The sequence below is a fragment of the Macrosteles quadrilineatus genome, unplaced genomic scaffold (genome assembly GCF_028750875.1).
Source record: "Macrosteles quadrilineatus isolate MER2022 unplaced genomic scaffold, UCM_ALF_1.0 Scaffold_1__1_contigs__length_201487025, whole genome shotgun sequence".
Taxonomy (NCBI): Eukaryota; Metazoa; Arthropoda; class Insecta; order Hemiptera; family Cicadellidae; genus Macrosteles; species Macrosteles quadrilineatus.
The window spans coordinates 69,163,575-69,190,905 of NW_026542594.1; the positions used below are offsets into that span (position 1 = coordinate 69,163,575).

Genomic DNA, 27,331 nt, shown 5'->3' on the forward strand with positions numbered 1-27,331 from the left:
TCACCATAGACTGCGATGGATGGGGCAGTCTATCTCAGAGGGTTAGACCTCCTGGGGATGCCTCTGAGTTAACAAAAAAAGAATGCGCTGAGACCCCTACCTCATGGGTGGTGTGGAAACGTGGGTCAATATCCAAGCAGATTAAAAGTTACATCACAAGGTGAACTTTGTCCCCCATTTTCCCCTATTTAAGCAGGACCAACATCGAGATAGTCAGTATAGCAGCACCACTCTAGAAGTCAAAATCGTCTCCCATCTCAAACATTTACATCATTGTAAGTATGGTTTATTACTTTTTAATATATTTTTTTGCTGGTAAATTTAACGTAAAAATTTAAAATAACGAGTAAAACAGGTAAAATACAGAGTAAAAACAATCAACTATATGGTCTCTTTGACACATTTAACAGTTTTTTTTTACTAGAGAATACAGCAGAAAAAGATTGTTTATTAATCTCAAATTGGTAATTTCAGATTATGGACAAACAAATGTTGGAAGAACTAGCTGCCCTCGAGGTTTATGAGGGTCCTTCTAAGGTCCCTTGTAAGGACCTCACCGCCACAGAGGGCTACCCCATCAACTCCATGAAGCGCACGGAGACGAAATTCGGCCCATCAATCATAGTCGAAATCGTCATGCCAGAGGGAGAGACAGCCATCACTTTTCTCCCTCGAAGATTTATTGACCAGCTGACAAACCAACAGACTGACCGCTTCAACAAAGGCGGCTTCAAAATCCAATGTACAGGGATGACAGGGAGAAGCCCCAACGTAAAATTCTTTATGTAAAAAAATTATGGAAAAATAAATGTACTATTTCTTATTTCGATTGTTTTTAATATCTTCCCTGCTACAACCAATAATTAGAAGGTAATTTGCAAAATGAAGGATAAAAGGGTAATGCATTAATTACCGCTCCCAAGAGCATTTAGCTATTATATGAAGGGAAATATAAAATTTGCAGCTTAAAAATAATATTTAACTATTATGCAAAGAAAAATACAAAGATAGTTTAAAATTACATACCAACTTGAAAGATAACATTTATTTGACAAATACAAAGTTCTGCTAGCTAAATAGCATTAAGTATCATACAAAGAAAAGTACAAAACTAGACTAAGGAAAATGCCGAGGACAGAATAAACAACTCTCCATATAAAGTCATCAAGGAGATTGCAAATCATTTGGAGGTTGTTTCCACATAAATTAGCAGAAGAACAAATTTGGCAAGCTGTCAAAGAGATAGCATTGCGATTATTTTGAGGGTCAGGTCACTCTGATTCGAGGTTTTATCTCTGTATATATATCAGAGTCAAAAATTGAAGCCTCATCACTCTCTGTGAATATCTTCACCATGAAGTTTCTTTCGGTAGTGTTTCTGCTAGCCGGCCTTACAGCCATCAGCTCCTCAGACGAGGAAAATCCTCTTTCACGTTCGGTAAGTCTTAAATATTAAAATTGCTTTTTTTTAGGTTTGTATACTTTAAAATAGCCAACTTATAATTGTTTTTTCAGGTTATATTTGTATATTTTTAGTGCCCAAGTGTAAATATTTTAAGCCACGTATAACATGGAGCATAGGATGAGTGGCGTTATCTTGAAGTCTTATAAGCCGCCACATTCTTTGACGCAGCTGAAGCCGTGATTAACGACCTGTCACATTCCTTAGACACAGCAATCAACAACCCATACAACCGATGATAATCACAACAGATTATTTTGAAATCAAAACCACAATTCTGTCTTGTGATTAACTAAATGGTATCATTTCAGGATAGTACTATATTATCGTAATATTTACTTGTACAAACATCCGGGAACTATATTACATTATTTGTATTTATCTTTTAGGTACCCAGTCCGGACATCTTTCAAGATGATGATTCTGTAAGTTATTTAAAAAAAAAATACTTTTTATACTTTACATATTTCTTTATCTTTTAAAGACCTTTTTAATAATTCAGTTTTAATTTAAAGGAACTATACGTATGTTATGACATAAAATCATTTCTACATTATATTAATTTGACACTGTTTTTCCAGGACACCACTGTGGAAAACCTTGACCTTAATCAATGGAGACGTGTAAGTTATTATTTATAAGTTTACTCTTATAAACTGTTCAAAATACATACTAATCAAAACTAATTAGTTTCTACTTATAAAAATACGTTTTTATTTTCAGAATGAAATAATACATTTATTGGTTCCATTCAACCACAACAGCACCGGGGAAGTATTTTTCACCAACATCAGAGGGGATATGTTATCATATAGACGGCAATTGAATGATAACACTACCCTCAATCTATTTCCCCTAGAAGGGTTTGCTCATATTTCCCAGGTAAGAAAACGGTAATGGAGTACGTTTAAAAAAACCAACATTTGTTAATCGTCCATGTTTGTTAATTTGCCGTATTATTAATTCATATGTATTTTTCAGCGCCGTGCCAACGTTGAAATTCATAACATGAGGAGGTACAGTTATCCAACCCCTGAAACTGGGATTTACCCCTATGTCAGGGTTGCAACTGTTAACTCCATTGAGTGGACTCTAACTACACTGATGGTCAGTAGAAATCCTAGATGTATTTACATTAATTAGTTTTACTAGTAGAAGTAACTATTTTTATAACTTACAAACATTTACAGAGAGGTGGTGAACCAATTGACCGGGAATACCTTCAGTTATGGCAAGGAGATGTGACATCCAATCATACCGTAACTGAATCCTCAGAGTATTTAGAGTCCGAAGTACGGCGAACGCAGATGGAACACATCATTATGGTAATTTACCAGTATAATCATTTACTTACCTTTTAACCATTCCTAATAGCACCCCATCGTAATAAGTAATTAATACAATTGCTAATAACTTTTAATTTATTCCAGCTTGAGCCTGCGCTTCTGATGAATACTGACTCCCACTTCACAAATACAAGAGGAAATATCCTCATATATTTAGCCAGAACGGCTCCACTGCCTCCAATCGGCTATCATCAGATATCCTATGTAAGTAAATATAACTAGCTATTATATATTTTCACTGTAAGTATATAATAGAATGTTGGTTTATCTTTTTTTCTTTTACAGTCAGAAGCAGCAGACCGTTTTGTCCAAATATTAAGATCTGTGAATGGGGGTCATTTAACAATAGAGTTCAGCACCAGGTATGAAGATTACCACAGAAGGCCACGTGATCCATTTTGGGTACTCATCACGCATGAGGTAAGACTATTATCAATTATCAATTATCAATCATTAAGATGGGGACGCCACTTAGGTGCGTATTTTAACCCAAATATGAGTGAAGGATGAGTGTAGAATGGTGTGAGATGCAGGCCCGTTTTTGACCATGTCAGCGCCCTAGGCACAACTAATAGTAGCGCCCCTTTGCAATATATAACAGGGTGACCACCAACCGGGAAATCCGGAAACTAAGCGTGAATTTTTTTGACCAGGAATTATGTGTTAATTTTCTATTTCTACCTGGAATTGTCAATTTACAACAGTGACGTTTCCGTGACCACGGGAGACGGGAGACGATAATATGTCTCCACAAGGCCTCGAGGGATGATCAGAACTTTGCCGCGATCGCATGAGATGATAATAATATCTAAACGACCGCGGGATATGATCATGATTTTACCGCGATCGCGCAATACGATAATGAGATCCACAGAGCCGTGTAGGATAATCAGAATATTGCCGCGATCGCATGATACGATGATAATGTCTAAACGACCATGGGATATGATCATGATTTTACCGCGATCGCGCGGAACACAGTCAGAAATTTGCCACGATCGCGGAAGACGATAATGATATCCACATAACTGCGGGATATTATTAACATTTTGCCGTAATCGCGGGAGACAATTACGATGTCTTCACGACAGCGGGAGACGATTACGATGTCTTCACGACCGCAGGAGACGATTACGATGTCTTCACGATCGCGCGGAGACGATTACGATGTCTTCACGATCGCGGCAGACGATTACGATGTCTTCACGACCGAGGGAGACGATTATATGATGTCTTCACGACAGCGGGGGACGATTGAGATGTCTACAGGATCACGGGAGTTACAATAATGATGTCTACTCGACACGGCTGCGAGGGATGATCAGAATTTTACCGCAATCGCGTAAGACGATGATAATGTCCACTCAACCACGGGAAAGATCAGAAATTTGCCTCATTCGTGAAAGACGATGACTATCTCCAAACAACCGCGGGAGATGATTACCATTTGCCGCAATGGCGGGAGAGGATGACAATGCCTCACGACCACGGGAGGCGATGATGTCTTCACGGCTGTGAGGGATTATCAGAATTTTATCGTGATCACGCAAGAAGATGATAATGTCCACACGACCCCGGGAAAATATTACAATTTTGCCTCATTCGCGGTAGACGGTGATAATCTCATCACGACCGCGGGATGTGTTCATATATTGCCGCGATCAAGGAAGACGATAATTATGTCCACACATCCGCTGGAAATAGTCAGAACTTTGACGCGATCGCGGGAGACGGACGATGATGACGTATATACAACCGCGGTAAATAATTAACATCTTGCCGCGATTGTGGGAGACTGAGGTGTCTTCACGGCCGCAAGGGATTTACCGCGATCGCATGCAAAAACGACCACAATTTTTTTTTTTTCCAATTTTTTGGCGCCCCCCAAAAATGCCAATTGCTTCGCGCCCTAGGCACGTGCCTACCTTGCCTATTCGGTAAATCGGCCCTGGATGATCTGTGTAGCTTTGTTACTGACTAAGATCAGCTGTTTCATTAGCCAGGATCATTTATTTAAAGCCCAATGATCAGGAGAGCTGGGTCCAGTTTCGAACCATCAAAAAGCTACTGACTTTTCTCAGGATCGAACCGGCGACCTTTTGATAAGTATCAATGTTCACTATTAAATAGTACAGTAGTATGATTTAGTACCATGTAAAATATTTATTGCATAATTTACATCATTTTGTTTTTCAGAATAACGGCAGAATTCCTGATGGAACACGCTGGTTGTATTACAATTCGACCGGCGAAGGGTCCTACATTTCCCATGTATTTAGAGGGATCCCCGGACTTCTAAGTCGGATCGAAGAACAGCATAACCAGCACCTGATGGATGCCGTTTCAGGCCTTCGACCGGGACCTTCTGAACCTGTTGCTGGACCATCCAGAAGGATAAATCCCACGGTAAGAATAAAATAAGTTTAGAATAAATCTTTAGCATCTATAATGTATATGTTAGAATATTGATATATTTTACATTTTTTAGCCCGTGGATAACTTCGACCCGTCACAGGCACAGGGTAACGAGCTTCTCTCTGACGAAGTACTACCATCTTCACCTCGTAGTCCTTCGCCAGAGACCTCCTCTTCTTCCCATACACTGCTAGAGCCCCATCCTCTCTGCCGGAGCTGCCAACGGGAAGAAAAATCCTACGTCAAAGGATGGAATTTTTTCTAAGGGTAGGTTTTCATCGCCTAATTTTATTTCTCTTACCCAACCATAACTAAACATCAACAGAAAAATAAAACTTGATTTTTTTTCAGGATATCGATGCCGACAGTGGTGACAGAGCTTCGTGGAGAGCTATCGGCCACCTCAACACCACAAGGACGGAACTGAGGGAGGTGTTGACATTGGCAGATTCCGCAATTGGAATGGCCAGCCGAGCAGAGATGGCAGAAGTTGCTCCAGTCATCTGGAACGAGATCCGGACGTCCTTGGAGCGGATCCTCATGATGACAGGACAACAAATGGACGACAACATCATTCGAGGTCAAGAAACCCCTACCGAACCTCAACGGACCATCACTTGCCAGATCTGTCAGGATGCTCTCCCGACGATAGTTCTTCAGCCTTGTCACCATACCCTTTGTCCGGCATGTGCTATTAGATTATACGTTTGCCCGTTCTGTCGAAAGACAGTAACGGACAGGAAAAGACTCTTTTATGATGGTTAAATTTAAATATTAAAACATAGGGTAAACTTTCAGTCAAATTGTATTATCTTTTCACATACTACTTGCCATTTTGTTTCATATTTATAATTTTATTCCATTAATCACAAATTTTAAGTTTTTTAGATTTATGCTTCGTATTTATAATTTTATTCAATAAATCACAACTTTATGTTTATCAAAATAGATCTATTAAAATAAAAGATATATATTGATAAATTTCGACTATTCAATTAACCTACCATCCCCTAGCCTATAGATAGAGATTTATAACCAATCAGAGACAAGCTTATTTTCAACCAATCAGAGAACACCTGATTCAAATATTTTTGTCCGTTAATTTCAATACCACAGTCACTTATTTATAACCAATCAGTGACAAGCTTATTTTCAACCAATCAATACCAAGATAATTCATAAATCATAGAGGAACACCAAAGAAAGAATTAAATATTATAATTATTAAATATACATTAACATAAGAGTACACAACCACAGTCTTCAACCCTTCCAAAAACAACAACCCCACCTAAACCCACCCCCCAACTCCAACACCCACCCCCAACACTAAATCCACCCCTTAAACCACCCCCTACTCTAAATCCACCCCTTAAACCTCCCCTAATCCAAAATCCACCCCTTAAACCACCCCTTACACAAAAACCACCCCTAAATCAACCCATTCAATCCACCCCTAGGCAACACGCAACACACCAAAACTACCCCTGCTAGATCGGGGGGCCTTCTACTCATGTCACAGACTCGCGGGTAAAAATAACTCGTTAAGGGTCAAAGAATCTTAATCAGAGCAAGGGTGGTCCCAGGGCCCCCCCTGGGAATGCATGTACAAGGGTTCAGGTGGGGGGCTCTGTACAAGGGTCAGGGGGGTCATGACCCCCCCCAAATATTTTTCATCTGGATTAACTAAGGTGGCACTTGCACACGCGTATCAAGTACAAATGCATCTACCATCGCACTGCCACTGCCACAGCCACTACTAGTGTCTGTCTAATGAGTGTCTAGTGTCTGTCTATCGCTCGCCTCACCACAGCCTTCTCGTCGCCTGTCGCCATCACACTACTTCAGTTCCTGAATTGGCCGCATGGTGGCGGTATTGAATCGAATGGATGCCTAGATCGTACGTTTCAGAGAAATCCGCCAGGGACCTCAGCGGTCGCGCCAATTTTCCCGAGCTTCAACGCTTAGCATGGGGGTGAATTATCTACTTGAGGAGTGTGTTTAATCTATGGTATCGTATCATTGCGGTAAAGGTTGACGTCATGCCATCGGCACGGAGCGGTGGTGGGGGGTTTCCGATCTGATCCAATCCTGTGATCCACGATCCTCGGAGTTGCACTGGCTGCCTAGACACGCTTATGGTCGAGGTCGTCGGCGTCGCAGTCACAGGTGCTGTGCTGTGCTGATGCTGATGTTTGAAAGTGGCAATTTGAACAATATAACCTCTCGGTCAGTATTAATTAATATATATTATTTTTATATGATTTCCATTCGTAATATTTGAGTTTCTCAAGAAAGCAGACGGTAGGTGTACCGGTATGGCTCTGGGGAGTGGGATTTTTTATACGTTATTTATCGCAATTCGGGGAAATTTTTTACCAAGCAGACTACTGTTGATTAGGCCTAGTTGAATCCTCGTTAGTCGTTATCATTTGAGCCTGTAAGTTGCGATTCTGTAGGCCTAAGTTTAAGATAGTGTCTTCTTGATTTTGTAAGAAGTTGTGGGTAGGTGTATGGCTCTGGGGAGTGGGATTTTTTAAGCGAGATTTATCCCTATTCGGGGAAATTTTTTCAAACTTTTGATCCCTTTCAGGGATTTTCTCCAGTTTGTACCTACAGCTGTATAAACCATGTAGCCCTACTATTTTTGGGGCGAGGAATTCGATGGGACCATCGCCGTCCCCCTACGAGCCCCCCCTTTCTAATTACAAGGGGTAGATGGATATTCTTTGAATAAAATATATTTGTTTTCATGTGTATTTATTTATTATATTATCCTCCATACAAATAAACTCATTTTAACACTTATACTGCCCCCTTGTACTGTAAGGGCAAGACCCTCCCCCCCCCTTTGACTAAATATATATAATTTTGGAGAATATGTCGGTAAATCAGTACAAAAATAATAAATATCCCCTATTTTTGGGGTGAGAAATCCAATGGAACCATCGCCGACAACCTAACCCCCCCCTTCCTACTTACAAGGGGGGGAATTCCCCCCCCAGCCAAAATATTTTTTCTTCCCTATTATATTGATTTGTTATGTTTTCCTAAATACAAATACACCCTTTACAACAGTTATATTGACCTCCTTGACCTGTAAGGGGGCGACACCCCCCCCCCCATTTGCTAAATGTATATAGCTTTCGAAATTTTGTCTATAAAGCAGTACAAAACCATGGATATCCCCTATATTCGGGGTGAGAAGTTCAATGGCGCAAACCCCGTCCCTCCATCATCTATAGTTTTCGATTTAGGGTGGGGGTATATGGATCTGGGGAGTGGGTATAAAATACGTGTTCTGGGATGTATGAGGGGTTGTGATGTAGTTTTTTACCCTATTTTGGGGTCGAGAAATTCAATGGCGCAAACCCCGTCCCTCCATCATCTATAGTTTTCGACTTAGGGTGGGGGTATATGGATCTGGGGAGTGGGTATAAAATACGTGTTCTGGGATGTATGAGGGGTTGTGATGTAGTTTTTTACCCTATTTTGGGGTCGAGAAATTCAATGGCGCAAACCCCGTCCCTCCATCATCTATAGTTTTCGACTTAGGGTTGGGGTATATGGATCTGGGGAGTGGGTATAAAATACATGTTCTGGGATGTATGAGGGGTTGTGATGTAGTTTTTTACCCTATTTTGGGGTCGAGAAATTCAATGGCGCAAACCCCGTCCCTCGATCATCTATAGTTTTCGATTTAGGATGGGGGTATATGGATCTGGGGAGTGGGTATAAAATACGTGTTCTGGGATGTATGAGGGGTTGTGATGTAGTTTTTTACCCTATTTTGGGGTCGATAAATACAATGGCGCAAACCCCGTCCCTCCATCATCTATAGTTTTCGATTTAGGATGGGGGTATATGGATCTGGGGAGTGGGTATAAAATACGTGTTCTGGGATGTATGAGGGGTTGTGATGTAGTTTTTTACCCTATTTTGGGGTCGATAAATACAATGGCGCAAACCCCGTCCCTCCATCATCTATAGTTTTCGACTTAGGGTGGGGGTATATGGATCTGGGGAGTGGGTATAAAATACGTGTTCTGGGATGTATGAGGGGTTGTGATGTAGTTTTTTACCCTATTTTGGGGTCGAGAAATTCAATGGCGCAAACCCCGTCCCTCCATCATCTATAGTTTTCGACTTAGGGTGGGGGTATATGGATCTGGGGAGTGGGTATAAAATACGTGTTCTGGGATGTATGAGGGGTTGTGATGTAGTTTTTTACCCTATTTTGGGGGTGAGAAATCCAATGGCGCAAACCCCGTCCTTCCAACATTTATAGTTTTCGATCTAGGGTGGGGGTATATGGATCTGGGGAGTGGGTATAAAATACGTGTTCGGGGGGGTATGAGGGGTTGTGATATATGTTTCTACCCTATTTTGGGGGTGAGAAAGTCAATGGCGCAAACCCCATCCCTCCATCATCTATAGTTTTCGATCTAGGGTGGGGGTATATGGATCTGGGGAGTGGGTATAAAATACGTGTTCGGGAGGGTATGAGGGGTTGTGATATAGTTTTTTACCCTATTTTGGGGGTGAGAAAGTCAATGGCGCAAACCCCATCCCTCCATCATCTATAGTTTTCGATCTAGGGTGGGGGTATATGGATCTGGGGAGTGGGTATTAAATACGTGTTCGGGAGGGTATGAGGGGTTGTGATATAGTTTTTTACCCTATTTTGGGGGTGAGAAAGTCAATGGCGCAAACCCCATCCCTCCATCATCTATAGTTTTTGATCTAGGGTGGGGGTATATGGATCTGGGGAGTGGGTATTAAATACGTGTTCGGGAGGGTATGAGGGGTTGTGATATAGTTTTTTACCCTATTTTGGGGTCGAGAAATTCAATGGCGCAAACCCCGTCCTTCCAACATCTATAGTTTTCGATTTAGGATGGGGGTATATGGATCTGGGGAGTGGGTACGAAATAGGTGTTCTGGGGGGTATGAGGGGTTGTGATATAGTTTTTTTACCCTATTTTGGGGTCGAGAAATTCAATGGCGCAAACCCCATCCCCTCCAACATCCTTAGTTTTCGATTTAGGGTGGGGGTATGGATCTACAATCAGCAACGACTCTAGTGAAATTCTAGACCGTTAACAACAGTAGCCGAAGACTGAATCTATAATCAATGGTAAAGTGGTTCCATCATTGGTAAAATAATCATCGACTAGAGTAAGTATCTTGACCGTTAAGAACAGTAACCGAGGTGATTCCATAATCAATTCAAAGAGGGATTGCACATTAGTTTAATAATCAACGGCTGAAGTTGCAATCTAATCCATTAAGAACAGTAGCCTATGAATTCCATAGTCAACGGTACGGGTACTATAATATATGCAACATATAATATCTATATTTATATTAATAATGATATACTACAGGAAACGATAGATACACAAACTAACACTTTGTATGATATAGATATTGATATTGTTCATGATATATAACAGGCAGTGGATTAGAATTATAAACTAGATTGACCGAAACAAGGGGAAGGCGCTACAACCAGACTACTCTCCTATTGGCCCAGTTTTTAACGCAAAACTAAACTGGCGCTATCCCATTGTTACTATACTCACAAACCACGCCCACTTTACAACTTTAAATACTTATTTCTAAGCAAATGCAAATTATACAGTTAAAAGAATAAAACTTTATCCTTAAAATATAACAAAGATTTGCCAGAATAACAATTTACAGTAGAATAAACATCTTTTCTAGGGGTCAAACGAACATTCGCAAGAACGTGGCTAATCTGAGCCGCCCCATAGTTTTTGATCCGAAAATACATTGTTGATAGCATCATCATACACTCTTTTTTTTTTACTCCTCTGATTGTATCAAAATAAATTATTCACAAAAATGGATAATGTTATATGATGTAAAATAATGTACCCAACAATTAATTTTGGTCCTATAATATTTTTCCTTTGCCGTTTTCGTTCACATGCCACACAGGAATCTTTTTACTAACAGGTCTTATATATTTGTATTAATAACTTTAACAAATCCATGTTTATGGACTCTAGCTATCTAAAGCACAATGAACGATCTTTTCCCAACAGTTAGATATGGCTGCTGTGCAATGAAAAAGTCAAAACACTCTTCCGAAATCAATTATTTACAAAAATTAAATAATGCCATACGATTTAAAATAATGTGTCCAAAAATTATGGTCATGTTCATGTAACATCTTTTTGTATCTAGTGTAATCTTAAGTTATTTTGAGCCGAAGTCCAGCTAACGTGTCTTTAGCTCTCAGCTTACAACGAGTTTTCATAATCATAAAACTATTATGTAAAGATCCCCCCCACTTTTTATCGTTTCAAATAGTATTATACTGTACTTGAATGTATAACATATGAAAAAAACCCGCCACTGCAAGTAAGCGAATTTCCATTTGCCATTTGGGTGTACACTAAAAATGCCTCCTTAAAAATACCACATTTATTCCCTATTTAAATAGAATTAGTTTAACGAGTACTTAGGTTTGCTGCAACAAGGGCGGTAAAAAAGTTTGTTTTTCCAAAATGTTAATAGTTTAGTAAATAATGAATGTATTTTCCGAAATTGATCAAAATATGTTCATAAAAAAGCAAAACACAGTTGACTTATTCTTAAATCTTGAGGAGATATTTTGTTGTTGTTGTAGGCCTACTTTCAAAATCTATACGCTTTTTCTGAAGTCCAAATTAATATTGAATATTTTTGTTATTATCTGCACGGTACTTTGTTAATATATAATATACCGTTTTACTGGACTGATGGCTTGATTCGTGGAGATTAAGATTTGCAAATAATGAATTATGAAAGTTTGTTTTAGTTATGGTTTATGGTGATAAATAAAAAAATCCTGTTTTCCATTATAAATAAAAAAACAATTGTATTTTACACGTTTTTTTTTATTTGGAGGAAACTTTCTCCTACCTTTATTAAGTATTTTCAAGAAATGCCTAGCAATTGTAGAACATTTCATTCTCTTTCAGAATACTGTACCACCTTCCTCTGCGGTCGATTTATTAACAGCCTTTTTTAACCAATTTTGTGTATGTGTGTGTTTCGTGTGGAAATGTTTCTGTGTTATAACAACGTCTTTTAGCCGAACAGTTTGATGATAGCACATTAATGCTGAAACGGCCGTAACATTACAGGAGCTGAGCTGGCTGACGAATGTAACACTTCAATTTAGTTATAGAACCAGCTTTGGAGCAAGAAAATATGAAAAAAGACCCCATAATTATAGTTTAACTTAACATGCCAGTAGAACAACAAATGCCACACGTATAGTTTAGTCATATGGTTTGGCTCAACAACTAATTTAATTCAGCGAGTCTACGCCCCTGAATTTAACTTTCCTCCCGCGGAATGGCAACACTGCCAGGTAAATGCAGTGATGTATTCAGTATTTAGGCACTAAATTTCCCGTTCGAGCCCGTGTCTTCCGACACGGTGGCAAAAAGCTTAATTAATTAATTGTACTGTACTTATTTATTTATTTATCTATATCAACAACGGGGAAAATACGACAAACTCCATAATTAAAAATGCATTCCTTCCTATCCTCCAATTCAAATGATAATAGACCTGCTGTAAGCATTTTGTTTACATCCACCGTTTTTACAGCTTTCTCCATTCCAAATTTACATTGTAGTAATAATCAATTAAACACTAAACGGTACGATGCTATTTCTTGCCTAAATTAGATATTTTTGTCAAGTAAGAAGGCTCCTACCAAAATAAAAACTTGTTTTATCCTACAAATTGAACAAAGCAAACTCAAAGTTTCAGAAATATTTTGATCAAATAATTTTCCTCATAAACAAACGCATCATGTGTACGTATTCTAAGTTCATTTAAGCGTTTCTTTACTATGACATTTCTGTTACTTTATTAATTATATGAAATTTTAAAACAATATTTTAAGCCTTCATTTGAATTTTACACTCACAGATGTGTAGTTTTGATTCCTCTCTTGGGTTGTCGGCCCTCCCTAAGTCAACTAAGTAAACTAGGCCTAATTAAGTCTCCTAAGTTTTATACCATTTCTTTATTCACAGTTAGTGTGAAAAATTGGTTTAAGCGATGTCCATGTCACTTATAACGTAGTGTCAATAATTTAATAACAACTTAGGCCTATTCATTACTTGATTTTCATTCATTGCTTGATATACCAGTTTCTTTGTTTTGGTTTAACCTAAAAAATTGGACAGGTATTAACACAGTGATCGCATTACTGCCAAAAAAGTTCATATTCAAAGATATATTAGACCACACCTTAGTCGCTTCTACAACAGCAAACACACGTTTACAGTACGTTTTCTGTGCTTCTACCTAAAAAAGAAATCAAACTGTACAGCGTTATTCTTGCCGTTGATTATAAAACAAAAATTGTTTATTACTTTCCCGTGTGCCTCCAAACCATTGTTTATAAATTGAACCACGTGTTATATTGTTAAATAAATCATTTTTAACTCAATTGCAGAGTTATTCTTGCCTTTGATTATGGTATAACAAATGATTATTACTTCCCCGTGTACCCCCGCACCATTCATTATGGATTGACCAACGTCTAATATTGTTCAACAAATTATCTGACAGCTACAATTCATGTCACTGTCTTATTCCACTGGATTTCATTCTTGTCTGTTATTATCAAGTTTGTCCAAACTAATAATATAGTAATTCTCGAAAACTCCTCCAACATACATAATCTAACTAAAAATTCCGAAACTAGATAAAACATTGAGGAAATATATTTATTTTCGGCTAAAAACGTTATTTGTTTATGTTTATGATCCATACCGGGTATTTTCTAGTATTTATCAGTGCTAGTAATCTACATTTTATATTACATTACAAAAAAAAATTATTATTGGAATATTATATGAGTTTCTAAAAATTTAATATTATGATACAACCGTAGGGGAATAATCTCGATTTTGACGGTTACTCTTCAGGTGTTATGTCAAATCAGCACACTGATAGATAAAGATATTGCAATGATAATTTAATTAAGGAAAGATAAGCATAAAAATTAAATTGTATAACTTAAAAAACGTGTTTGATGAATCCGTTTAACACAATATTTAAACTATATGGGGAAAGCAGTTCATATAATTGGTGTGCAATCTTACGGGGAGAGTCAATATTACTAATTCATAGTTCCATCTGCTTTAGAAAATCAATCAGCTTGTAATTGGATTATGTAAGTGGATAATCATCTTTGGTCATATGTATTCAGGTAAGTTAAGTGTGTACTTACCTGTTAGCCAATTATGTCCAATGTAGAAAGTGTTGCAGGGTGTTGACCCCAATCTAACTCAAAATATAAAAATAATATATATTTTATACCCACTCCCCAGATCCATATACCCCCACCCTAGATCGAAAACTATAAATGTTGGAAGGACGGGGTTTGCGCCATTGAATTTCTCGACCCCAAAATAGGGTAAAAAACTACATCACAACCCCTCATACATCCCAGAACACGTATTTTATACCCACTCCCCAGATCCATATACCCCCACCCTAAATCGAAAACTATAGATGATGGAGGGACGGGGTTTGCGCTATTGAATTTCTCGACCCCAAAATAGGGTAAAAAACTACATCACAACCCCTCATACATCCCAGAACACGTATTTTATACCCACTCCCCAGATCCATATACCCCCATCCTAAATCGAAAACTATAGATGATGGAGGGATGGGGTTTGCGCCATTGACTTTCTCACCCCCAAAATAGGGTAAAAAACTATATCACAACCCCTCATACCCTCCCGAACACGTATTTTATACCCACTCCCCAGATCCATATACCCCCACCCTAGATCGAAAACTATAGATGATGGAGGGATGGGGTTTGCGCCATTGACTTTCTCACCCCCAAAATAGGGTAAAAAACTATATCACAACCCCTCATACCCTCCCGAACACGTATTTTATACCCACTCCCCAGATCCATATACCCCCACCCTAGATCGAAAACTATAAATGTTGGAGGGATGGGGTTTGCGCCATTGACTTTCTCACCCCCAAAATAGGGTAAAAAACTATATCACAACCCCTCATACCCTCCCGAACACGTATTTTATACCCACTCCCCAGATCCATATACCCCCACCCTAGATCGAAAACTATAGATGATGGAGGGATGGGGTTTGCGCCATTGAACTTCTCACCCCCGAAAATAGGGGGTATCCATGGTTTTGTACTGCTTTATAGACAAAATTTCGAAAGCTATATACATTTAGCAAATGGGGGGGGGGGGTGTCGCCCCCTTACAGGTCAAGGAGGGCAATATAACTGTTGTAAAGGGTGTATTTGTATTTAGGAAAACATAACAAATCAATATAATAGGGAAGAAAAAATATTTTGGCTGGGGGGGGAATTCCCCCCCTTGTAAGTAGGAAGGGGGGGGGGTTAGGTCGCCGGCGATGGTTCCATTGGATTTCTCACCCCAAAAATAGGGGATATTTATTATTTTTGTACTGATTTACCGACATATTCTCCAAAATTATATATATTTAGTCAAAGGGGGGGGGGAGGGTCTTGCCCTTACAGTACAAGGGGGCAGTATAAGTGTTAAAATGAGTTTATTTGTATGGAGGATAATATAATAAATAAATACACATGAAAACAAATATATTTTATTCAAAGAATATCCATCTACCCCTTGTAATTAGAAAGGGGGGGCTCGTAGGGGGACGGCGATGGTCCCATCGAATTCCTCGCCCCAAAAATAGTAGGGCTACATGGTTTATACAGCTGTAGGTACAAACTGGAGAAAATCCCTGAAAGGGATCAAAAGTTTGAAAAAATTTCCCCGAATAGGGATAAATCTCGCTTAAAAAATCCCACTCCCCAGAGCCATACACCTACCAAGTTGTGTCAATAATCGAAGCTTTTACTTACTGGTTCATGTCACCTAAGTTACTTGATAATCCAAGCACACCAAGTGTCAGTTGACTTAGGTTGAGTAAGTAGGCCTATCAGAGGATTGCCCTCAAATGAGGCCTAGGCTAACTGACGTACAACTTGGAGCTCAGGCCTATTGAACTGAATTAGGCCTAAGTTACCCTACCCTATCTTATTTGTTGCAATGGACAACATGTTTTCTACTTTACATTTCCGGATATCATAGTGACATTTTAGAGTCAATAAGTTAGGCCTAAGTTAGGCTACTCACTTCAAACCGAGTAGGCCTAGGCCTCTAGGCCCCACAAATAAGTTGCTAGAACAGTTTATGTTACTGGCTCGGAAGTAGCTCAAACATTATTAATTAACATTGCTTAAATGGAACGCCTTAACCATAAGCTATAAGTTAATGCTATAAGTTAATCCGCCACAAAAGTAGTAGTAAAAGTATATTTAGACATTTTTTAATGGTTTTATAGTGTTTATATGTAAATAGTAACATGACGCAATCTATCCGACATGTCGGTCAACGATGTAGAAGACAAGTATTCAAGTAAGTAAGTAAGTAGGACTGATGACAATACTCTGTAGACACCTAGAATAAATTGAAATTATCAACATCCTGGCAGAGTCTTCCCTTAGTAATGCAGTTGCCTGGTTCTCAGCCAATAAACTGTTTTGTAATGAAACTAAAACTCAAACTAACTTAATCTTATAATTTACTTTAAGTTTAACGCAGAGGATACGCGTCCGGTAACCAGACGTGGATTAGGCGTCCGGCAGTTACTCATAACCTAACCTAACCAACCAAACTTGCTGATAATGAAAAAAATCAAATGAAGGTTCAATTCTCTTCATAACATAAAATTATAAATGCCAAAAATTCTATCAAAAGATGTAGGTACCTACAGTTAGGAAGAAATTACATTCAAAGCAAAATCTGTGACAAATAGTTAAAGCAACCGATGGGTTTCGAACCAGGGACCTCTCGGATATCAGCCGAGCACTCTATCCACTACACCATGAACAACGCTGGCCGAACATCGTATCGTTGTGGTAATGGCGTTCCGGGACCCCACAACCCGGTGACGTCACTGCCGGACGCCTAATCCACATCTGGTTACCGGACGCGTATCCTCTGTGTAAGTTTAAACAAAGATTTAGAAAATACAGCCTTAAAACTTTTGGGGATAACGTAAATATTGATTCAAAATTAAAACTGGGGATGCCATATGGAACATGTATTTAAAAAAAATTCTTCGCAGTATCGGAGTGAATCAAAAGTACAATAAGTTAAGTACTGTAGCCTAGGCCTTATGTATGAACATCTAATACGATAATATAACTTTTTGCCGGTTTTCTGCAGAACTGTACGCCCCAGCAACGCAATGGCAAAGGTTTTTTGCCTGCCAATAGCAGGTTGCCGCATCTTGTCATTTCAGCAATGTTAAACATTGTTGCCGTGGAAAGTCCGTAGCCTATTACGTCAGGTGTTGTGTCCCAGCTATTGTTTTTTTTTTTATGTGTTGGACGTAACAAACATCCTCTTACATCTGTAAACCGACCATCGACAGTAATTTTGTTGGAACAATTGAACAATTGTTTTTTTTTCAAAATGGTGTTCGTCGAATCTGTTAGGGCGTTGCCTCAATGATACCAAAAAGTGCTATTTTAATAACAAGGAGTTCGCTGTAACAGGCTAGTCTGACAACAATTGTCGTGCGGTAACCCTGCTATTCATCCTTTGATGTTAGCCTATATCATAGAGATGCAGGAATTTGAAATTTACTATATTTAACTTAGTTCCATTCATCTACTATAGGCCTATTACAATAATTGGCTCTCTCCCAGGGTTTTTATCTCTCCAAGCCAAACGTTTATTTTTATTCTGGCTATGTTTTTCAGTTGTGAGAAATTGTGCCTTCACAATGAATGCAGCGGTAACCAGTTATGGGACTAACACTTTTCCAAAAATGAATGAACAAGTTTTCCAACAGCTTGACTTAACAGGAAAATTAATCATTAAGGTAAGTGTGGGATTTGAGTATTGTTATTGTTAGCTTAAATGTCCAATTCCCAACCTGCGACTGTTACGACTCTAGTCCCGAGGCTGTAGCCGCCCGTCTTAGAGTCGCACGGCTCGAGACGCTTGTCTTATTTCCTATGCTGCGACTCCCAAGACTAGTGAATAGTGCGATTGCATTCTTGATCGTCATGGAATAAGTACAGTTGGCAGCGAATATATTACTGGAGAAGAGGAGGAAAAGGAAATGTTAATGTGCAATTGGTAAAAAACAATGAACAACCTAAATACATTGTTCATGGTACGGCGAAAAGAGGGGTTTCAGAGTATTCTTATTCAGAAACATCTTCTTCAAAGTAAGTTATTGGGGGTGCTTGGGGTTGAAAACATATGGGTGGTGACGAACCATTTCCATCAACTTTGAATCTTCAATGTTTCCCTCCCTTTCAATAGCTTTTTATTATTGCAGATACATAATCTAACTGCCACAAACTGTTCCCACACTCCGCTCTGCTCACCTTTACCACTTCCTTCATCACTTCTAATGACGTGGACCTGTTTCCCTCCCTTCCCATAGCACTTAAATATTGCAGATACATTAATCTAACTGCCACAAACGGTTTCCAAACTCCGCAATGCTCGCATTTACCACTCAGAGGTGCCAATCCCCCCCAAACCCAGTGGCACAATCCCCCCCCCCCCCCAATTTATGCTGCCCTCTATTTCAACAACCTACCCTCCCCCCTCCAATTTACCTGGCAATTTCCCCTTTACCGAATAAAACGAGCATTTCAAGTATTTAGTAAACTTGAGGTAAAGAAAAGCAAACTTGCTGATAATCACTTATTAAGTGGTTCTTTAACTCCACCATCGTCAGGCTTACAAAAGGATCCACTTTTGGAGGTGTCGTCAGAATAAAAAAAAGAACAAAAAACTTGAAACTCTAACAGATAGGCCTATCAATTCACGCATGTGCATTGCCGCGGGCAGAACTGGAAGTAAACTGAACCAGGCTATGGCAGACCGACAAGGTCTCTGGATTGTCGCCTTATCTACAGCTTAAGCTTATATTGGACTAATTGTAGTGTAGTGACGGAATCTGAACGGATCTTTTGTAGATAGATATCTGTTGAAGGGATTCATAATTCAGTTTTCCAAAATTATTGACAATAATAACCAATTTATATGCTGGATATTTTGATGGCATCAAAATTCTACATTACTGAGGGAAAGGAAATTTATTAATTAGCCTACTTTAGAAGAGTTTGAAAAAGCCTATTTATATACATAATACTAGGGACAGCACACAAATTTTGAATGAAAACACTTGATTAATTATGAATCCAATTATATTTTCAACACTCTTCTCAGTCACTACAATAGTCCAATATCAGCTGTTGAAAACGCAGACGACAATCCAGAGACCACGTCGGTCCATCGTAACCTTAACCTGATTCAGTTTACTTCCAGTCTTGCCGACGGCAATGTACTTAGCGTGAATTGATAGGCCTATCTGTAATTGTTTTGCGTGAAACGTTTGTAATGTACTCTGACGACACCTCCAGAAGTGGATATTTTTGTAAGCCTGACGATCGTGGAGTTTAAGAACCGCCAAAATATATTTAGCAATTAGTAAGTAAAATTTGACCCTACCGTACATGTTTAGGATTGTCTAACAAGGTGCGTTTTCACCATTCTTAGAAGCAATCTTAATTACGAATGGCAAAATGTTGTTGGTGTTGATAGCGAACTACCGTACTTAGAAAAACTTTTTCAGGCTGCTTATACAAAATTATACATTCATTATGACAGCTAGCAAAAAAATATCCCCCCCCCAAAATCCCCCCAAAACAGCCCCCCTCCAAAAAAAATGACACCCCTGTAACCACTTACTTCCTACGATGTGGACCTGTTTCCCTCCCTTCCCATAGCATTTTAGGATTGCAAATACATTAATTTAACTGCCACAAATGGTTTCAACACTCCACACTGCTCGCCGTGACTACTTGCTTTACCACTTCCTACGTCATGGACCAGTTGCCATCCCTTCCAATAGTATTTTAATAGTTCAAATACATTAGGCTAATCTAAATGCCACAAATGGTTCCCAAACTCCGAAATGCTCGCATTTACCACTTCCTAAGACTTGGACCTGTTTCCCTTCCTTCCCATAGCATTTTAGGATTGCATATACATTAATCTAACTGCCACAAATGGTTCCCACACTGCGCACTGCTCGCCGTGACTACTTCCTCTACCACTTCCTATGTCATGGACCTGTTTCCCTCCCTTCCAATAGCTTTTTAGAATTGGAGATACATTAATCTAACTAACTGTTCCCACACTCCGCTCTGCTCCCCTTTACCATTTCCTTCACCAACTTTCTTCACCACTTCCAACGACGTGGACCTATTTCCCTTTCTTCCCATAGGTTAGCACTTAGCAGATACATTAATCTAACTGCCACAAACGGTTTCCGAACTCTGCAATGCTCGCATTTACCACTTCCTTCACCACTTCCTACGATGTGGACCTGTTTCCCTTTCTTCCCATAGCATTTTAGTATTACAGATACATTTGTATAACTTCCTTTTTAAAGGGTTCCCACACTCCGCACTGCTCGCCTTTACAACTTCCTTCATCACTTCCTACGACGTGGACCTGTTTCCTTCCCTTTCCATAGCATTTAAGTATTGAAGATACATTAATCTAACTGCCACAAATGGTTCCCACAATCCGGACTGCTCGCCTTTACCACTTCCTTCACCACTTCCTACCTGTTTCCCTCCCTTCCCAAAGCATTTTAGTATAGAATAGACTAACATTAAATTGAACAATGTAAAAAGCTGCTTAATAGTAAATATATACATACATATTTGTGATGTAAAGGTGAGTTTTGTTACTGTATATAACTGCCGACTAATATTGTTCAATCATGGTTCAATATATTAATCTGGAAATTGTAGAATTATAATCTCATATCATTGACTGTCGTTAACAAGTTCAATAAACGTTTTCAAGCAGCCGAAGTAAAAATAGTGGAATTGACCCAATCTCAAATGAATATTAAATTAGATCAGTCAATTAAACTACACCAAAGCACAACAATAAAAATGCAAACTATTGAACATAAATGCCGAATTGAAAATCAACGCATCCTGCAATAAATAATTCATGAAATTGAGACAAAGAGTGACAAGTCAAGGTCAAACCTTTGAAAATTCCCTCCAATATCAAACATCCCAAATAACCAATTATCTCGAAAAAAAAAAAAATTTGAAGAACAATCTAAAACCATGTTAACTCAAATCCAAAATCACTATCAAATAATGAAGAAACAAAATGAAGGTGAATTAAATCAATCTATACTGGATCTGGAAAACAAAATGATTCCACAAATCAAACGAAAGACGAAACTGATTCACTCAACCAGCAACAAAACAAAATCAGCCGATTGACAGACACAGTAAACCAAATTTCACAACAAAATTTTTAAACAACACTACCACACAATGGAAACACAAATGTTATCCATCCAAGCAGTGACCCGATTACCCGATTCTTTCTAACCGGACATTACCAAAATTTAATGGGAAAAGTCACAATCCTAATGAATTTTTATTGAAATTGAAACAATATTATGACAGGAGTGCACAGCACTATCTAAATTCATCTGATGCGGCTGAAAATCTCAGAGAAATTACTGAAGTAAGCCTTGAGCATCATGCAGCGAGATGGTTTCAGCTCATCAGGGAAGACATATACGATTGGGAAAGTTTTGCAACTAAATTCCGCCTGAAATATTGGAGCCGTGACGTGCAGCAGTACATCAAGAGAAAAATTGAAGCAGAACGCTACAAATCAAAAGGCAGTTTATCACAAGCAGATTTTTTCATAGAAAGGGCCATAACACTGCAATCTATGTTGACCCCACCCATACCAGAAACGAAATTGTTTAATCCTGTCTGAATGTTTTGACCAACTGATAAATGACGCAAGAGCCGTGCAGAACATCACTACCATCAAGGGATTTATTACTTCATTATTGCTCGTGATAAACTGCCGTTTGATTTGTAGCGTTCTGCTTCAATTTTTCTCTTGATAGTCTGGCTGCAGGTAAAAAAACCTGGAAGTAAGGTCCACCCAATGTTTTTTAGTGGTTTATGTTTCTTCAAGACCTACATAATTAAAATAGGCAGGGTGCCACTATTTATCCAAATGCTGAATTTGTGACACAAAAGCTGAATGTTTACAGCTGTTATGTTAAGCAAATTATTTTACGCCAAAAGCTAGTTTAGAATTTTAGCGTCGGCTGCTAGACTTTTTAAAAATTAAAACTTGATTTCAAAAAAACTGGGACCCTAAACTAAAATTATGGCTTCGACATTCCCTAGTTCTCAAAATTATCTTTCTTTCAACACAAAAATCATGAAAATCCGTCGAGTGGTTGATTCAGAATCGTGAAATAAAAAAACACCGTTTCGTTTTAATATTATAGATGGCGGCCAAGATGGCTTAAAAACTGTATATCTGCTGTATCTTTCCCTATAGAAGAGACAGGATAATCATTTTGTGCCTATAGTTTGAGGTTTTAATTGGAAAATTACCCGAAATAATAAATCAATATAAGTTTTTAATAATTTCCACATTAATTTATTGCCAAGTTACCTTATCAACAATGTTTTCAAGTATTTACTTGACTAAACACATTATAAATTTATGGTTTCTGAGGATAAGTGCAAAATTCAAACATGACCTCTCAAAACTGACCTCTATTTTATATTTAAAAACTCAGTTGGATTTTCTAGATGGGTGTCTCCGCCTTCGTCTGTTTTCGAGGACCCACTCTTCTTCCCCTTGGTATACTGACAATTAATTACCTGACTTGTCAAGTTCATGTAGTAATTCAATAATACTGTTAGTTTATAAAGAAAATTAGATAAAAGTTACTTGGCTTGGTGCTTTCATATCTGCAAACTCAAAATACACCCACAAGTAAAAAAGAATGGTTAAAAAAACTATGTGTAATAACATTATTCACATGAAGTAGATGATTTGTTTGATTTGTCGATCAGCTGTTTAGTTTCAAATGAATTAATAATGTCAAAGATTTGTGATTTAAATACATAAATTATTATAGTAAAGTTTTCTAAATCATGGTAACTTGTTCTCCACTAAATTTTACTATTCCCAGCATTAAAATAAAGTATTAAGATCCATTATGGGTAACCTTTAAGGTACACAATCCTTGATTGAAATGTAGTAGGTCATAAGGGATTAAGAGTCATAATACACAGCAATTATTATGTTGTAGACTTTGACTATTTTCAAGTAGCAAACATATGTTTCTGTAAATAAAAATTATCTCCCATGTTATCCTTATGGAGAAATACGAAACTTTAAAGGGCTCCAGGGCCTCAATATCTCATTATTTCCCTAAAAAGTAAGTTTCCTGCACAACTTCACGTTACCCTCTTTCCAATGACACCAAAAACATGTCAATCGGTTCAGTAGTTTCGGAAGAGTAATTGTCACAAAAAACCTGCTTGCGTATTAAATAAGTACTAGTGAACCTGTGCGGCTCAATGCCTCGCAAAATAACATATGAATTTAGAAAACAAATTCATCGTGTTATATATTGACTCGACGTCGAAAATTAAATACAGTAATAATAAAGCCTTAAAAGCGAAGCAGTCCAGCCATTTTCTAGCTGAATGTGTATTATGTTTAGTAAATTAATAAAGTGTTGAAGTTCAAGTATGTTATAGGGAAGTTATTTTTTAAAGATTTTTAAAAACAGATTCAGCAAACAATTTGATCATATCAAACCAATAGGCCTGTGTAGCATATTTTGAGGGTCATAAAATGCTGCTTGAAGAAAACACTTAAAAAAATAAACACTACAAAACAAAATTTTTTTTCACAAAAGCACTTCCATGAATACTACGATTTTAGTCATAAAGTTACCTTCAGGAATATTACCCTGGTCAGAATTTTCCGTAATAAATATGCGTATCCTACTAATAGATGTTGCCTTACTTAAAACAATATATAATATAGTTGCTCATGCACTGAAATTGGTCTGGGTAAGAACAGTGCTGCTCTTTAATTAAAGTGCTTATGCTGCAAATGCCAAAGATAACAGAAATTAGCATCTTTCCATTTTAAAAGGTAAGTTTGTTTCAGACGGGCAAATTTTTATCCTCGAAATCAAAATATGTCCCAACTCACTTGTTCCAGTTAGGACTTTTCATTATATTAAGTTGTTGACCGTTCTGATCACATGAAGCCTTATCCCATTAATGAGGCCCTTTTTGATGTATTAATATTCCTCATCAATAAAACCACTGCCCCCTTTTATTAGTCTAATCTGTGTCTTGGCAAGCCACTGACCTCTATTTTATATTTAAAAACTCAGTTGGATTTTCTAGATGGGTGTCTCCGCCTTCGTCTGTTTTCGAGGACCCACTCTTCTTTCCCTTGGTATACTGACAATAAATTGTCAAGTCCATGTAGTAATTCATTAATACTGTTAGTTTATAAAGAAAATGAGATAAAAGTTACTTGGCTTAGTGCTATCATAACTGCAAACTCAAAATACACCCACAAGTAAAAAAGAACCAAGTTATTGGTTAACAAAAATTATGTTTGTGTAACAATATTATTCACATGAAGTAGATGATTTGTTTGATTTGTTGATCAGCTGTTTAGTTTCAAATGAATTAATATCGTCAAAGATTTGTGATTTTAAATACATAAATTATTATATTAAAGTTTTCTAAATCATGGTAACTTATTCTCAACTGAATTTTACCATTCCCAGCATTAAAATAAAGTAGTAAGATCCATTATGAGTAAGCTTTAAGGTACACAATCCTAGATTGAAATGTAATATACATTAACAGTCATAATACTCAGCAATTATTATGTAGTAGACTTTGACTATTTTCAAGAAACAAACATATGTTTCTGTAAATAAAAATTATCTCCCATGTTATCCTTATGGAGAAATGCGAAACTTTAAAGGGCCCCAGGGCCTCACTCTCTAATTATTTCCCTAAAAAGAAAGTTTCCTGCACAACTTCAAGTTGCGCTCTTTCCAATGACACCAAAAACATGTCAATCGGTTCAGTAGTCTCGGAGGAGTAATTGTCACAAAAATCCTGCTTGCGTATTAAATAAGTACTAGCTGCTGTGCCCGTGCTTCGCAACGGGAAGATACCATACGTCCATACTGCCTAATCCAAATACTTGTTAAGTAGATCAAATTTTTTTAAACAAAGAGCCACCAAATTTTTTGAAAAAAGTATAACCTACATTTTAATTGCCCTGCTGTTTACATTAAAATATATCAATAACATAATTTTCATAACTTATGGTTATCGAATTTTTCTTTATTTCCATAATCAGTGACATAAATAAACCTACTACATAGTTGTGTAAAATATTTTATTTTTATATAATGTTTACGATTAACATATGTTCTTCTTCTCACTTTTAATTTCAGACAACAGCTGGAGTTTCATAACAATGTTTGTTTCCCATGTTACTCTTATGGAGAAATACGAAACTTTAAAAGGCCCCAGGGCCTCACTTCCTAATTATTTCTCTAAAAAGAAAGTTTCCTGCACAACTTCACGTTATGCTCTTTCCAGTGACACCAAAAACATGTCAATCGGTTCAGTAGTTTCGGAGGAGTAATTGTCACAAAAAACCTACTTGCGTATTAAATAAGTAATATAGACTAGTGAACCTGTGCGGCTCAATGCCCCGCAAAAAAACATATGAATTTAGAAAACAAATTCATCGTGTTATATATTGACTCCACGTCAAAAATTAAATACAGTAATAATAAGGCCTTAGAAGGGAAGCAGTCCAGCCATTTTCTAACTGTATACGTATCCTATTTAGTAAATTAATAAGTGTTCAAGTTCAAGTATGTTATAGGGTAGTTATTTTTTTAAAGATTTTTATAAACACATTTAACAAAACATTTTATCATATCAAACCAATAGGCCTATGTACCTTATTTTGAGGGTCATAAAATGCTGCTTGAAGAAAACACTTTTAAAAATAAACACTAAAAAACAATATTTTTATCACAAAATCACTTCCATGAATACTACAATTTTAGTCCTTAAGTTACCTTCAGGAATATTACCCTGGCCAGAATTTTCCGTAATGAATATGCGTATCCTATTAAATGATGTAGCCTTACTTAAAACAACATATATATAGTTGCTCCATGACTGAAATTTGTCTGGCTAAGAACAGTGCTGCTCTTTTATTAAAGTGCTTGTGCTGCAAATGCCAACGATAACAGAACTTAGCATCTTTCCATTTTAAAGGTAAGTTTGTTCCAGAAGGGCAAATTTGTATCCTCCAAGTCAAAATAACTCTATTTTCATTTAAAAACTCAGTTGGATTTTCTAGATAGGTGTCACCGCCTTCGTCTGTTTTCGAGGACCCACTCTTCTTCCCTTTGGCATACTGACATTTAATTACCTAACTTGTCAAGTTCATGTAGTAATTCATTAATACTGTTAGTTTATAAAGAAAATGAGATAAAAGTTACTTGGCTTAGTGCTATCATAACTGCAAACTCAAAATACACCCACAAGTAAAAAAGAATCAAGTTATTGGTTAACAAAAATTATGTTTGTGTAACAATATTATTCACATGAAGTAGATGATTTGTTTGATTTGTTGATCAGCTGTTTAGTTTCAAATGAATTAATATCGTCAAAGATTTGTGATTTTAAATACATAAATTATTATATTAAAGTTTTCTAAATCATGGTAACTTATTCTCAACTGAATTTTACCATTCCCAGCATTAAAATAAAGTAGTAAGATCCATTATGAGTAAGCTTTAAGGTACACAATCCTAGATTGAAATGTAATATACATTAACAGTCATAATACTTAGCAATTATTATGTAGTAGACTTTGACTATTTTCAAGAAACAAACATATGTTTCTGTAAATAAAAATTATCTCCCATGTTATCCTTATGGAGAAATACGAAACTTTAAAGGGCCCCAGGGCCTCACTCTCTAATTATTTCCCTAAAAAGAATGTTTCCTGCACAACTTCACGTTACGCTCTTTCCAATGACACCAAAAACATATCAATCGGTTTAGTAGTTTGGGAGGAGTAATT

At 37.5% G+C, this 27,331-nt stretch overlaps 1 protein-coding gene across 4 annotated transcripts in view; it reads left to right on the forward strand.

Annotated features, from left to right (window-relative positions):
- The first annotated feature begins 7,373 nt into the window (after window positions 1-7,373).
- Window positions 7,374-27,331, forward strand: part of LOC128983538 (protein TFG-like) — a 143,274-nt gene continuing 123,316 nt past the window's right edge. For 2 of the 4 annotated variants that reach the window (XM_054402841.1, XM_054402844.1), the window contains exons 1-2: window positions 7,374-7,452; window positions 18,052-18,173. In XM_054402841.1, the coding sequence (XP_054258816.1) occupies window positions 18,075-18,173 (99 nt within the window). In that variant the 5' untranslated portion in view covers window positions 7,374-7,452; window positions 18,052-18,074. Of the gene's footprint in view, window positions 7,664-18,051; window positions 18,174-27,331 lie in introns of all 4 variants that reach the window. The other 2 variants (XM_054402842.1, XM_054402843.1) reach the window with 2 other exon arrangements.